This window comes from Orcinus orca, chromosome 8 (genome assembly GCF_937001465.1).
Source record: "Orcinus orca chromosome 8, mOrcOrc1.1, whole genome shotgun sequence".
Classification (NCBI taxonomy): domain Eukaryota; kingdom Metazoa; phylum Chordata; class Mammalia; order Artiodactyla; family Delphinidae; genus Orcinus; species Orcinus orca.
In genome coordinates this window covers 9520672-9533984 of record NC_064566.1, presented here as the reverse complement: position 1 = coordinate 9533984, position 13313 = coordinate 9520672, and the positions used below count along the sequence as shown (strand labels likewise).

General features: G+C 61.5%; 1 protein-coding gene across 5 annotated transcripts in view; it reads right to left on the bottom strand.

The window, feature by feature from the left end:
* Positions 1 to 889: 889 nt before the first annotated feature.
* Positions 890 to 13313, bottom strand: part of RAB3IL1 (RAB3A interacting protein like 1) — a 41976-nt gene continuing 29552 nt past the window's right edge. The window contains exons 2-12 of one of the 5 annotated variants that reach the window (XM_049713119.1): positions 10242 to 10488; positions 9747 to 9842; positions 9578 to 9655; positions 8691 to 8909; positions 7955 to 8101; positions 7325 to 7453; positions 7118 to 7230; positions 6818 to 6841; positions 5432 to 5644; positions 2765 to 2831; positions 890 to 1937 (exon numbers count right to left, since the gene is read on the bottom strand). In XM_049713119.1, the coding sequence (XP_049569076.1) occupies positions 1905 to 1937; positions 2765 to 2831; positions 5432 to 5644; positions 6818 to 6841; positions 7118 to 7230; positions 7325 to 7453; positions 7955 to 8101; positions 8691 to 8909; positions 9578 to 9655; positions 9747 to 9842; positions 10242 to 10488 (1366 nt within the window). In that variant the 3' untranslated portion in view covers positions 890 to 1904. The remainder of the gene's footprint in view (positions 1938 to 2764; positions 2832 to 5431; positions 5645 to 6817; positions 6842 to 7117; positions 7231 to 7324; positions 7454 to 7954; positions 8102 to 8690; positions 8910 to 9577; positions 9656 to 9746; positions 9843 to 10241; positions 10489 to 13313) is intronic. The other 4 variants (XM_049713121.1, XM_049713122.1, XM_033414240.2 and 1 more) reach the window with 4 other exon arrangements.

Sequence of the window (13313 nt, the reverse complement as noted above, 5' to 3'; positions counted from 1 at the left end):
TGCCCAGCGTTTGTTGAGTGAATAAATGAACATCTGTGACAGGAGGCCTAACCAGTGAACATCCGAGGGGGCTGCGGAGATAGAAGGGATTCAAATCACAAGTGGAGTGGGGGGAGGGCTGGGAAGAGAGGGAGAGTCTTAGAGGCGGGAGAGCGAGAGGGAAAAGGCTACTGGCTGGAGAGAGTGATAGGGTGGGGGGGCCTCGACCTACCAGCTGAGTGGCCCCAAGGTCTCAGGCCAACAGAGAAGTCCCCTCGAGGGATCACCAGCCCCAGTAAATACTGACCCAGAAGCTGGTACGCCCCACCCCCACAAGGAAGGACACCAACTGGCCTGGGCCCACATCCCTACTTGTGGGGAGGGGATCAGGCCCCACAAGGCACCTCCCAAGGCCTACCCTGGGTTCTCAGAGGACCGGGCGACTCCACCTTCTTCCACCTCTGACTACTGTCCCTTGACCAGGGTGGGGAAAACCACAGCTACCACAGGCCTTGCTGTGCTGCTGGCAGACATCACCAATCAATCCTGCCTTGCCCTGCACGCACGCACACACGCACCAGGCAGCCTTGACGCTCTGACTCTGAGCTCCAGGCTTCCGTGACACTTGGCAGGGAGATGGCAAGGGGATCTGCCCAAGATCCCCTGTGAGGCAGCGACAGAGCCCCCGTTCTCCTGACAGCAAACCACTTCTCGGGAGAGGGAGCTGGGCTCATCCCCCAATAACCTACTGCCCCAGGAACACTGGGGAGGACTCGGTTGGTGCTCCCTCCAGCAATCCCTTCAGGATTTGGGTTTAATCCCAAGCACGAGGGTGAGCAAGGAAAGGATTTTGTTTCATTCCTTCAGATGCCCAAGCCTTGGCCCAAGCCCCAGGGCGCAGGAGTGAAGGCGCGTGGCTGCCTGGCCTCTACCAACAAAGCCGTCCTTTATTAAATAGAGATCGCGTTACATTCCATTCAGAGGAGGAAATCGGACGTGGTGAGGGATGTGTCCAGGTTGGACCCCGGTACTGAGTAGGCTGCGAGGGGGGAGGAGGGGCCCGGGTCCCGCCTGCCCCACCCCAGTCCTGTGTACCGGGCTGGGCGATCTCAGCCTCCGTCGTCGGAACGGCCATCCACAGCTGAAAACAGGGCATCCTGAGGCCTGGCTGTGTTCTACTTTGGGAGGAAAGTGCCCCGGTCCTCCCAGCAGTGGTGGGGGCGAAGGCTCCTTGCAGCATCGGGCTCAGCTGGCGGGAAGGAGGAAGGTCGAGCGGGCGGGCGGGAGGAGGGCCCCTGATACATCTTAAGGATGTTTTGGGGTCATTGTCAGGCAGATGCAGGATGGAGTGGAAGACAGCCAGCGAGGCCCCCGTCCGCCCCCGCCCGCTCCTCCTAGCTCTCTGGCCCTTGGGCACAGCAGGCCCACCTGGGAACGAGGTGAGGGATGGCCACAAGGGGGTGCTGGTGCCCAGGGCTTAGGAAAGGCGGGGGTGCGGAGATACCCTGGAGATCTCGCCAGTGAGGCACCTGCAGGCAGCAGCTCCTGGGACTGGGGAGGGGGTGCTGGCTGTCCCAGGGGTGCCCTCCCAAGGGCTGAGCCCCTTTGTACGGCTCCCAGCTCCTTGGTCTTTGGTGCTTTCTTGAAAGTCTCCTGGTGGCTGTAGTACTACGAGGGGGGAGAGGTCACCTCCTGAGGTCCTGTCCTGGGATGGACATTTGCTGCCGGCTCAGTGCTGCCTCCACGGCCTGGCCATTTGTCCCTCTGCTCAGCTTCTGGCCCAGGGCTGGCTCTAGGACCCCGTCTGTCTGTCTGTCTCTCCTGGGGCAGGTGTTGGCTCCAGCTCAGAGCCCCCCTCCAGGCCTGGGCCATGACCTAGGCCTCCTGGGGGAAGAAGCCAAGCTTGGCCAGCGACATCTCCTTCCTCAGCCTTGTGATCTCCCAGAACATGGGCTCCGCTGCAGGCAGACAGAGGGTGGACAGCTCAGTGCCCGCTCAGGGTCGCCTCAGGCAGATGGCCTGGCCTCTCCCCCGGCTTTGGGCAGGGCAGCTGGTGGGCACCCTAGGACTCCCCAGTCCCTGAGGACAGATCTCAGTGAGTAGCCGGACGTCTTTGAGGTTCCACTCTGGGGGCTTGCAGCCCGGGAGGCATGGAGGTGACGGTCACCTCCACAGCCTGACACGCACACGCACGTACACACTGCCACACACTTGGACAGACTACAAATGCTCTCCAACCCCTGCTCCCGGGGCTCTCCAGCGACCCTGCACAGGGCCCGTCCCTGGCCTGGCAGAATGGGGGCAGGGGGACAACGGATGGACAGAGGACCTGTTGGGCAAGGGCGGGGAGTGTCTACAGGGGGAGGTGGGCGAGCCGTGTCCAGCCACCACTTGGAGGTCCACGCGGCGGGAGAGGGGAGGAGATTCACAGGGGAGGCCCCATCGTGTAGGCCAGGCCAGTAACAGGAATGCCGTCACTACAGGCCCGGGGGGCTGGAGAGGTTTCTGAACGGGAAAAAGCAGCTGGATCCAGGTATGTGGGGGCACCAGGCTGGTTTTCCCGGTAAGGCAGAGCCCAGGAGGCTCCTTCCGCTCTTCCTCTCTCCACAGGGCTCAGCAACAGGAGCTTCCGGATCGCTTTGCTAATCTACGACCTTCTCTCTCGCAGAGTCCTCCTCCGACGGGGTGCAGCAAAGCCCTGGGGTTGGCCCGGCCGCCCCGCCCCGCCCCGCCCCGCCCTTCCCCTCCCGGGCGCCACCCCCAGCGGCCACGAGGGGGCGCTCACCGTCCTGCCGCACCAGGCCTTGCTGGATGTAGCGGATGTAGGTGAAGAAGTTGCACACGGCCGTGATCTGTGGGCAGAGGGGGCAGGGTGTGACCCCCCCGGCCCTCACACTTGCCCCCTCCCCCCCCAAAAAAAAGCCAGGGTAGATCGCAGACCAGAGCGGGAAGACCCACGTTCTGTGAGACTCAGATAATTCTGGGCTCTAACGTTACAGTCAACAGCAGCACTAGTACTCCTAATAAAAACGATAGCGACCACTAAGCGTAATCAAGTACGCGTACCCGGTGCGCCGGACGTGCCTATCATTCCCAGTCTACACGTGGGGAGCGCTGAGGCTCCAGGAACGACCCCACAACGACTGCGGAGGCCACAGAGCCTCCACTTATTAAGTGGCTGAGCTGCAAAGATGAAACCGGGCAGGCTGCCTAGAACCCACGCTCCCCGGAGGGGCCTGCTCGCTCTGGCTACTGGAGGCCCCGGCCAGCCAGGCCTTACCAGGTGCTATTCGTAATGCCAGGAAAGGTGAGGGGATCAGAAGCTGCTCACCTGGCTGCCCTGGATCCCCACCTGAAGCCCCTAGTCTGACCTGAGGCCTGCTCCCAGCCAGGCCCTGCGCCAGGCACTGGGGACCCCGAGCTGGCTCAGACCTGAGCTCTGTCACGAAGACTCTCATACCTTTGAGAGGGCGCTGTTAGTGCCCTTCCCAGGCCCCTTCCCCAGGCTGGGGCCCCATCTCCCCACTGCTGAGAATGTTGGCTGCTGGTGCCCCTCTGCACCCCATACCCTCACAGACTTCAGCCAATGACTGACAGGCATCTTGGGTATAAAAGGCCACGCCCGTGCCTCAGGGTGGAATCCACTCTGGGCTCCAGGGCCCCTGTGGATCAGGCTGAAGCCAGACTCCAGCTGAAGCCTCACCTTTGCCTGTCCTTCCCTACACCCCCATTCTGCCTCCTGAGAATTGCACACCATCTCCATCTTAGGCTCTGCTTCTAGGGTACCCAACCTAAAGCAGGGTGGAAGGCAGCTGGCAGCTGCGCCCACAACTGCCCATGCTGAATACCCAGCACTTTGGGGGAGGGACATCAAGTGTGTGGGGGCCACAGGCTGGGGAGTGGAGAAAGCTGAGGGAGGGGCGATGCTCCTGCTGGGCCCTCAAACACACAGGAGCCCTTGCCAGGAGGACAAAATTGGGTGCAGGGGGTTGGTGGCCCTGGCAAAGGCAGGGAGGTGTGAGAGAGGCCAGGTGAGGGGACTAACCCAGTGTGGCAAAGGTGCCGCCTGGGAGGGCTGAGGAGGGGCTGCGTAGGGCCGGATGGGATGGGCAGGAGAAGCTTGGGTCCCAGGCCCTGGCATTGCTCAGTGGCCAGTAGGCCCTACCAGAGGTCCGTGACTAGGGAATGGTGGGGAGCAGTGGGGCTCTCTCCCCAGGGCTGCGCTTTGGGGACAGAACTTTCTTCTCCCTATGGATTCTACACTCCTTGGTCTCATCAGGGTGGGGACCACATCCGAGAACTTCACACCCTTCCCCTCTGCCTTCCCAGCTCTGCCCAGGACAGCAGACACGTAGGCCTGGCAGAACAACGTTCTAGATGTAATTTTCTAGGCATGGGAGCGTCTGGCACAGATCCCCTGGTTGGGATCAGAAAAAAACAGAGGTGACCCATGGCCACCGAACAAGGCTCTGGGCACAGATGCAGGGGGTGGAGACTGCAGCAGTTAAGAGACTGGATCCAGGATGGGGAGACCTCCGGTCTAGGCTGAGTGGCCTGGGGTGCACCCCTTTCCTTTCTAAGGCTCAGACTCCCTCTCTAACGGGAGCTCAGCTCGCTGCTGGGGGATTTGCCAGAACAACATGCTGGGCTGCCCTGCAGAGGCTGTCAGGACCAGACAAACTGACTGTGCTGGTCAGTCTACTGCCTGATGATGAGGCCATTTGCCCACTTTAGTCCCATCAGGCACCTCTAGTAGGTCAAGGGGAGGAGACGGTTCCTCTAAGAGGACCTTCCACACCACGTCACCTTTGCACCAAGCTTCAGAGTTTTCCAAACTTTTGTTCTTTCCAATCTTCTTCACTGTCTTTGAAAGGACAGAGGAAAGGGGTCCACCCCACCCTCATCCCAGCTCAGTGAGGCCCCTTGATCCACTGAGCCTCACCTGGTCACTCGGCAGGTGAGGGCAGAAGCTGGGATCCCTGGAGGCCCCTCAGAGCCCACAGCTGACTGTCAGCCTTGTGTGACAGACAAGCCTCAGAACCTCCTCCAAAGCCTGGGGCCGGAGCCAGGGGCCAGGAGCCCGGAGCTCTAGTGTCACCCCTGATTAGGTTATATTAAACGACGGAGCTGAGGGGTGCCACTCCCATGAGTACTTTTCGGCAAGCAAGAAAATGGCCACCTCAGTCCTTCAACCACAAGGAACTGACTTCTGCCAACAACATGGGAGCTCAGAAGAGGACCCTGAGCTCCAGGAAGGATGCAGCCGCTGATACTGTGACTGCAGTCCCTGAGGCCCTGAGCAGAGGACCCAGCTAAGCTGTGCCCAGACTCCTACCCAGGGAGTCTGTGAGATACTAAATCGAAGTTTACCACTAAGTTTATGGTAACTTGTCACACAGCAACAGCAAACAAATACACCGGCTTGGCTGTGTGGCCCAAGTCATTCTCGTACCTCTCTGAGCCTGTGCCCTGCTCTGTAGATTGTAGGTTGTGCAGCCTGGGGCTCAGAGTCCCAGCCCAGGGAGCCTCTAAGGAGCCAGGTAACACTCCCATTGGATGACTCACTCTGGCCCGGGAGGACGGTGAGATGTAGTAGTGGCTCTCGGAGTCCCCAAGCCGGATTCGGTGACGACAGGCGCAGGCCAGGCCACTCAGGGCACATGTACTAGGGAGAAGCAGACCTCAGGACCATGGGGACGGCTGGGGCTTGCCCACCCAGCTCATCCAGGGAGGACGCAGCAGCCGGAGAAGGCACAGAGGGAGGGGGAGGCAAACACACATCAGGGTGGGGCCTGGCATCCTTTCCCCTGGTCCCAGCTTCCCAAGGAGCCTGGAGGCAGGCCAAGGAGGAGGGCAGTCTCAGAAGTCCCTGGGGGAGACCTTTAAACCAAGCTGGACCCCATCCCTCAACCCCTCACCTCACCCCTGCTGGGCAGGAGAGCTTGGTCAACCTCAGGCCAGGTGTACCAAAGCTCCACCCTCTGCCGCCCCTAAAAATGCTGCCCCCTACTTTACTAGGGCCCTCAGACCCAGTCATCCCTTCCTCCTAAGCAGGAGTCTTCTCTCTCCTCCACTTAGGTCACCAAGTCCCCAGGCTAGGTTCTGCCAATAGGACCTTTTGCCCAGATGCCCTCAGTTCCTTCCAACCAGACTTCTGCCTCATCTCTGCTTTTCTTCTCCATGTTACAGCCAGGGGCTACTCCAAAAACCCACATCTAGCCCATTATCTTTCCCTGCTGCTTCCCTACTGCCCAGGAAATAGTTATGGAGAATCCCGAGTAAAGGAAGGTTAAATAGGCTCCTTGGTTGCAGGACTTATCAGAGCCTTTGCTGCCTCCAGGTTCACTGTGCCTCTGATTGGACCAGGGAACCCTCTTTTCAGGGAACGTTAATCGATGATTTGTGAAATGCTGGCCTCAGTGGGTTAAAGCCCAAACCTCATTTGAGGCCTTCACACTCTGGCCCCAAACACCCTCTGTGGCCTCAGCCCCAACCCCATGCCCACCCACCCCACTGCTCCGCCAACCGATCCAGTGGTGTTTCCATTAATATTCCAGCTTCTCATACCTCCACTCATGCTGTTGCCTCTGCCTGAAAGGTCCTTCCCTGCTCAGCAAACTGCTATTCATCTTTCAAAACCCGGCTCAAATGTTCCCCTCTGTGACAAGGCTCCCACCCAGGGGCCTCCCTCGCAGGCCCCAGTCCCTGCCCTTGCTCCATGCTGGCAGCTTTGCTCTGCTGCTGGCCCTGCCCAATGCCAGCTGAGAAGCAGGGAGGACAAGATGCCAGGGCCATCGGGTCATTGTCAGGAGGTGGAGTGAAAAATGACGTCACTTACGTGTCAATCGGGGCCCGGAACCCACTGTGGGAGAGAGGGGGTAGGAGAGAGATGCACGTCAGGCCAGCCAGGAAGGAGGAGACCCCGGCTCCATGACTAGAGGCAGCATGTCTGCCAAAGATGCCTCCTTGCCTTGCGCGGAGGCAGCCACTGTCCCTCTCTGGTCAGGTGCCCCTGCCCACCCCCACGTCCCACTGCAGGACCCAGCAGGCAGGCCTGAGGCTCAGTCCTCCCTGGCCACCCCCTTGGTGCAGCCCAAGGCTACGCGGGCCTTTCCCGGGGGCAGGGTACTAAGCTTACTTGGTACGGCCACACTCGACAGCGGCCACCTTCACCGCGGGCAGTGTTTGCGAAGCCACGGGCTCGATGGTGAGTGTGTTGTCCTCCACGGCGGCCCGGACCAGGGCTGAGAGCTGCGGTAGAGCAGGGAGGAGTGGGAGGTGGTGAGGGGCTGGCCACCGGCTGCGGGGCTGGGCCCCCCGGCGGGCCACCCTCTGTCTGCCTCACCTCCTGCATGGTGAAGTCCAGGCAGGGGCCCACATCCTCCCGGTACACCCTTTCCAGGAAGGGGGAGGTCTTGTCCAGGGTGGGCGATTCCCTCCAGGCTTGGAACTCTGCAAACAGGGTCGTGTCCACCTGTGGGGGAAGGTGAGCTGGTGGTGGGGGGCAGGGCACTGGGGGGCCAGCATGGCAGAGACAGGCAGAGCCCCAGGAGGTGGGGAGCCAGGGAGGATGCAGTGCAGGCCCCAGTGGGCCTGTCCCCTGTAGCCATGCAGGGGACCCGAGTCCCAAAGAAGAACTCTTCTCTTCCCCTTGCACAGAAGAATTTAGATTCGGAACTCAAAAGTTTCACTTCCAAGTGTGTTGGAGGTGTGTTGCCAGTTTCTTGGCCTAGAGAATTAGACGTGGGTCCAGGGTCTCATTCTGAAGACCCTCGCTGCCTCCTTGAGGAGGGTAAGTTGAAGAGTGACGCTGCAGGTACCTGCAGGTACACACAGGGACCTGACGGGACGCACGGCACACGCAGGCATGCGCACACGGAAAGGAACACACACAACTCGCTGGCTGCCCTGGGGCACATGCAGAGGGAGAGGCTGGGAGGGGGCAGAGGGAGCGGCCCCTCTCCGGAGCCTTTACCTGTCGGGAAAAGGAGAGAGAGGTAGCAGAGGTGGGGCCCACAGGCAGCTCCCCAGGTGGGAGCTGCCAGGCCGGCTCGTAGGTGAGGTGAACCGCCTTGCTGGGGACCACGCAGAGGAGCAGGGAGAGGAGAGGGGGCAGCCCGGGCTGGGCCGGCAGGACAGACAGACAGACAGGTGCACAGAGACAGACAGAGGAAGGAGATTATTAGAGTCCAGCCGGAAGCTTAGCGCTCAGAAGGGGATGGAGAGGCCTGGCCCGCACCTCCTCCCTGGGTGCTCGGGAGGCCTGGGGCAGGGCAGAGCTGGGGCCACCTTGGCATCAGAGACTCCAGGAAGCTGAATCCCACTACAGCCTTCAGGGGCGTCCGCTGGGTGCAGCCCTGAGCTGAGCTCCTGACGCCCACGTCCTGTGGCCCCAGGAAACCCCATTTACGCGAGGAGACTGAGGTGCTGACGGGCGGCTTCACTTGCCCAAAGACCCGTGGCCAAGGACATCACAGCCATTGTCCCGCCTGGACCAGGTGCCCCACGTACCCTACTGAGGGCCCAACACCTCCTATCACAGGGAATTCAGGCAGCCCTCACAGCCAGAGGACACAGAGGCCCAGAGAGGGTAGGACACGCTCCCCGTCACACAGCGGGGTCCAGGCGGGTCCCCACTGGGCACCGCTGCCTGGCTGACAGTGGGCACTGCCTCCCTTTCCTGTGACCACTGCCTGCCCGCTGCCCCTCACCTCTTTGCCCTCCTTGTCCAGGCTGGGGGCGTGTCCTACCGCGGTGCACACGGCGGGGCAGAGGGCGTTGCTGGTGCTATTATGACGCAAGTGGCCCTTGCGGGGTCCGGCCTTGGTGGGGCTGAGCAGCTGTGGGTGGAGCTCGCGGTTAGGAGAGGCTGGTGTGGACGTGATGACCAGTGTCTTCAAGGCTGTCACCTCTGCTTGCAGCATGTCGATCTGGCCGGGAGAGACGGCTGTCAATATTACCCCAGGGCTGAGGCTGCCCCGGCTGCCACTGCCTGCCACCCCAGCTCAGGAAAGACCACCCTGAGCACCTAACTGCACCCGTTATCTTTGGAACAGCCTCTGGGTTGGGAGCTGAGATACCCTTTCCATAGATAGGGAAACTGAGGCTCAGAGGAGACACAGCCTGGCTGAGGTCATACTGGGAGCCAGGACTCTGTTAGGTGCACGTATCTGGGAGCTGGCTGGGTCTCCCACTGAGGGGCCCCCAGGAGCCAGGAACAGCCCAGCCCTCCCATTTTACAGATGGGTACACGGGCTCCAAGGGATAAAGCTGCTTACCCAGGCTCACACAGCCAGCCTGAGGTTTCTGCTTTGTAAAGGCGGTATGGGACGGAGGAAAAGAAATTACAATGGCCACAGGATCCTTCCAGCCCCTGAAAAGGCCCCCAGAAGGGTCTCCGTGGTACAGCAGAAACACAGCTCGAGTCCCAGGGAGCTGGGCTCCCACTCCAGCGGGAACGTTTCAGTGGGGCCATCTCGGATGCCTCTGCCCCTCCCTGCTGGCCCCCCAGTCCATGCGAGGGTCCGATCGGGTGGCGGAGGCCGGCGCTCGCAGGGCTCAGAGGTGGGCAGGAGGTCTGGGCCGGCGCGTGCCTCACCTTGCCCCGCGTCTCCTTCAGCTGCTTTTCTGACGCCGCCTGCTTCATGTTGGCTTCTCGGACCATCTTGTGGGCTTCCTGGGAAGACGGCGGGCTCCACGTGAGGGGCAGGCGCGGACGGACGCCCAGCTGCCCCGCCCCCTGCCCGCCGCCCCGCCCCGCCCCGCACCTCGAACAGGCTGGCCGTCAGCTCCTCCAGCTCCCGTTCCAGCTGCCCGCGAACCCTGCACAGCCGCTCACACTCCGCATCCTTCAGCTTCAGCTCCTGCGGGGCGGGCGTGGGCACGAGGGAGGGCGCTGTGAGCCCCCCAGCGGCCCCGGGCCTGGCGCCACTCCCGGGGCCGCCTTACGTAAGCCTCAGGGCCCCGAGCTTGCCTCCTCTGTGCTTCCATTTAGCTCAGAGCGTGAAGTTGGACCCCAACTGTCAGTTTGTTAGAGCCTGGCAACGGTTTTCAGAGATGTCATGACTTCTAAAAGTCGTTTAAAAGTCACAAGAAAAACTGTTTCTCCTTCGTTTGGGCTGCCCTCCTGCCCAGCACAGGCCTGGCATGTAGGTGGCCTTGACAGGAACGTGACGTCTCTGGCCGTTGGGTGAGAGCCCACGGCCCCTCAGGCCGGCCCCTCACCCCCCCCCCCACACTCCGCCCCCGCCCTCAGAGCCCACCTTCTGGGCTTTGTGCAGCTCCTCCTTCAGGAACTCTGAGCCCTTCTCTCGGATCTCCATGGAAGAGCTGCGCAGACGCAACACGTCCAGCCGGGTGGCCGCAGGGTCCTCCTCGCCTTGGGCTTCCTTCCCAGCAGGGGTCTCCACCAGGCCTGAATCCCTGTGGCTTTTGCAGGGGCCCACACTCTTCCAGGGGACTGGGACAGCTTCAGGGGACGGTGGGTGGCCCTCGTCCGGGTGGGGCTGGCTGTGAGGCAAAGAGCAGATACAGGGTGGTGTCCCGAGGCCTGGAGAGCTAGAGAGCTGAGGCCAGGGACCAGCCTTGGGCAATGCACCTGCCACTCTGGGCCTCAGTCTCCCCATCTGTAAAATAGGCCATCACGGGGGTCGTCACAAGGGCAGAATGACCAAGCACAGGGTCTCCTGGGGGCAAGGACAGGCCTCATTCATCTTTGTCAACCATCCCCTCCAGCCCAGGACCACAGGAGGTGCTGAGCACACAGCAGGTGCTTGTTTGCCCAGCAGATGTTGTAAATGCATGCCTGTCGAGAGCCCGAGTTTCCCCCTGTACAAAATGGGGACAATCCCAATGGCCCTACCTCAAGGGTCACTGAGTGGATCAGCGATGTGCAGAAAACCTTGGCACACGAGGTGATTAACTGCCTTCATTGCTATGGCTCATGCATAGTTTATGCAAATTCGACGCCATTTAGGGTGGACCAGAGAGGAAGGGCCTAGCCAGGGCAGGCAGGGCCGGCTGAGGCAGGAAGGTTCTGCAAACAGCCTAGGCAAGGCAGCCCCACTTCCTGCTCTCTGGACCATGCAGGGGGGCAGTCCCAGCTCTCTGCTTGGTCTGCCTTGTGACCTCAGGCAAACACCCCCTCTCTCTGGGCCTCAGGACCCTCTTCCCTCTGAAGCTGAAGACCCTAGAGGCGGTGCGGGTTGGGGGCCGCCAGCCGCTGCCCACCTCCCATCCACGCGCCCCCCTTCGCAGCAGACCCTGAGGAGGGAGGGGAGGAGCGGGCTGGGCCGTGGCGGTTTGTGCCAAGACAGCACCCTGGACTCGCTCACTCAGCAAAAGCTGGCGGCTCCTGAGCCAGCAGCTTCTGAGCTGCAGCGGCTGGGCCGAGGCTGGGGGCTGGGCTGCTGATAGCAGTGGGGAAGTGGAGGGGAGGGGGCCAAGAGGGGCCCACACGGGAGGGAGGAAAGACAGGGCCAAGGGGTCATGAAATTCAGGATGGCGGACGGGAAGTAACACAAGGCCAGGGTCTCTCCGGTCCCACCTCCCTGTCTTCTGGGCCCTGGGACAGTCACTAAGCGGCCCCGGAGCCTCAGTTTGCCCTTAGGTAACACAGAGGGCACCCAGGGACCCCAGCAATGAGCCCATTTCCCGACCCTCCGCATGGCCCTGTCCAGCTGCCCAGCCCAGCCTGCCATCTGCTGGGACTGGCCCCGAGTGTGGCCTCAAGGTTCCTGGGGCTGGGTCCTGCCTTGCTAGGACGTGGGGCTTTGATGAATAAAGTGGGAACACACACCCACCACTCCGTCAACAGTGTTTATGCCGGACAGGGATCTTTCCTAATACTTTGCTTGGGGGGGGTCTAGTCAGGAAGGGGGGCGGTCCCTGAAGCTTAAGGGTCTCTGGCAGTACTGTGGCAGCCCCAAGCTGGGGTCTGCACCCAGGGGACTCATGAGGGTGCTCTGCCCGTGTTATCTCATTTAAAATTCTCAGCAGCATTCATGGTATTGTTCCCATTCTACAGTTGAGGGACGGATGCTCAGAGAGGTAATGGGACTTGCCCAGGGCCACACAGCTAGTCGGTGGCACTGGTGGGACAGGCGGCCAGGTCTTCAGTCCAGGCCCAAAGCTCTCCAGCCACAGCGGACAGGCAGGTGGGGTGTGGGCTACAGAATTTTGCATCTGCCTTGGGATCAAGGGCCGCTGGGCCCAGGGGCATCCAGGAGGCTCCTCCCTGGCTGTGACAGGAAAATCTGACCCAATTCCAGCCCAAACTGGCTTCTCAGCCTCTGCTCAGGCAGAGAAACTGCCTCCCAGGAGGGAGGCCAGGACTGGGGGAGCTGTGGCTGAGAGCACAGGCCAGTCGGGCACAGCCGGGTCCATGCCAGCCTCTGACCTGGGGTCCACGCGAGCCCCTGGGAAAGTTGCTGAAATTCTTTCAACCTGCTTCCCCGCCTGTGGGGTGGCGGTTAAAACCTGCAGGGACACACTGAGAATCCAATGAGGAAGTCACTGGCTACAGCGCCAGGTAAACAGTGGGCTATCTGCCAGGTACCTCCACCACCTCCACCATCCCTGCCCAGGCTCTTGTGTCCTGCACCTGAAACCCCAGGCCCTGGGGATGTACCCACTGTGGGAACCTGGAGGCCTGGGCCCCAGCCCCACTTCCTCAGTTGAGAGAATGGCCACAGTCGCTCAGGCTTGGTGGGGACCCCATCTCGGGACTGCCCACTACAATAGAATGAGCAGGAACTACAGGCCAAGGGCAGGGGTTGACTCAGGGACAGCACAGGGCACAGGGCAGGATCCCAGGTCTCAGACACCTAGCCCCACCACAAGGACCACCCTGACATTGCCAACACCGCCTGCCTAGGGGAACAAGGCCGCCAGCCCCTCCCACGAGGCCTGAGCTTCGTCCACCAGGGTGGTCTGGGCCTCTGGCCACAGTGGAGGACTCTCCAGCGGGTCCCAAGGGCACGGGCTGGGGGTGCGTCCAGACGGCCCCCATCGTTTTCCTAACAGGCTCACTTTGGTCTACTTCTGGGGGGATGGCGCCCTATTTTGCAGCCAGAGGAAACAGTGGTCCAGGGAGGCCTGAGACAGAGTGTGATACCCTCCCCCTCTCCCTGGTGGAAAAGCCCACGAGCAAATCCTCATTGCAGAAGGCGTGGGAACAGCAGGACCACCCTGTGGTCACCAAATGCCCAATGCCTGGGCCAGGGGCGCAGAAGCTGGAGGGAAGGAGGGTCCACCCTGTACTGAAGTCTGCAGACCCTGCCCCTCACATTTCTGGGCTATGAGGCCAGCTCCCGTGACTCAAAGTTCAGATGAAG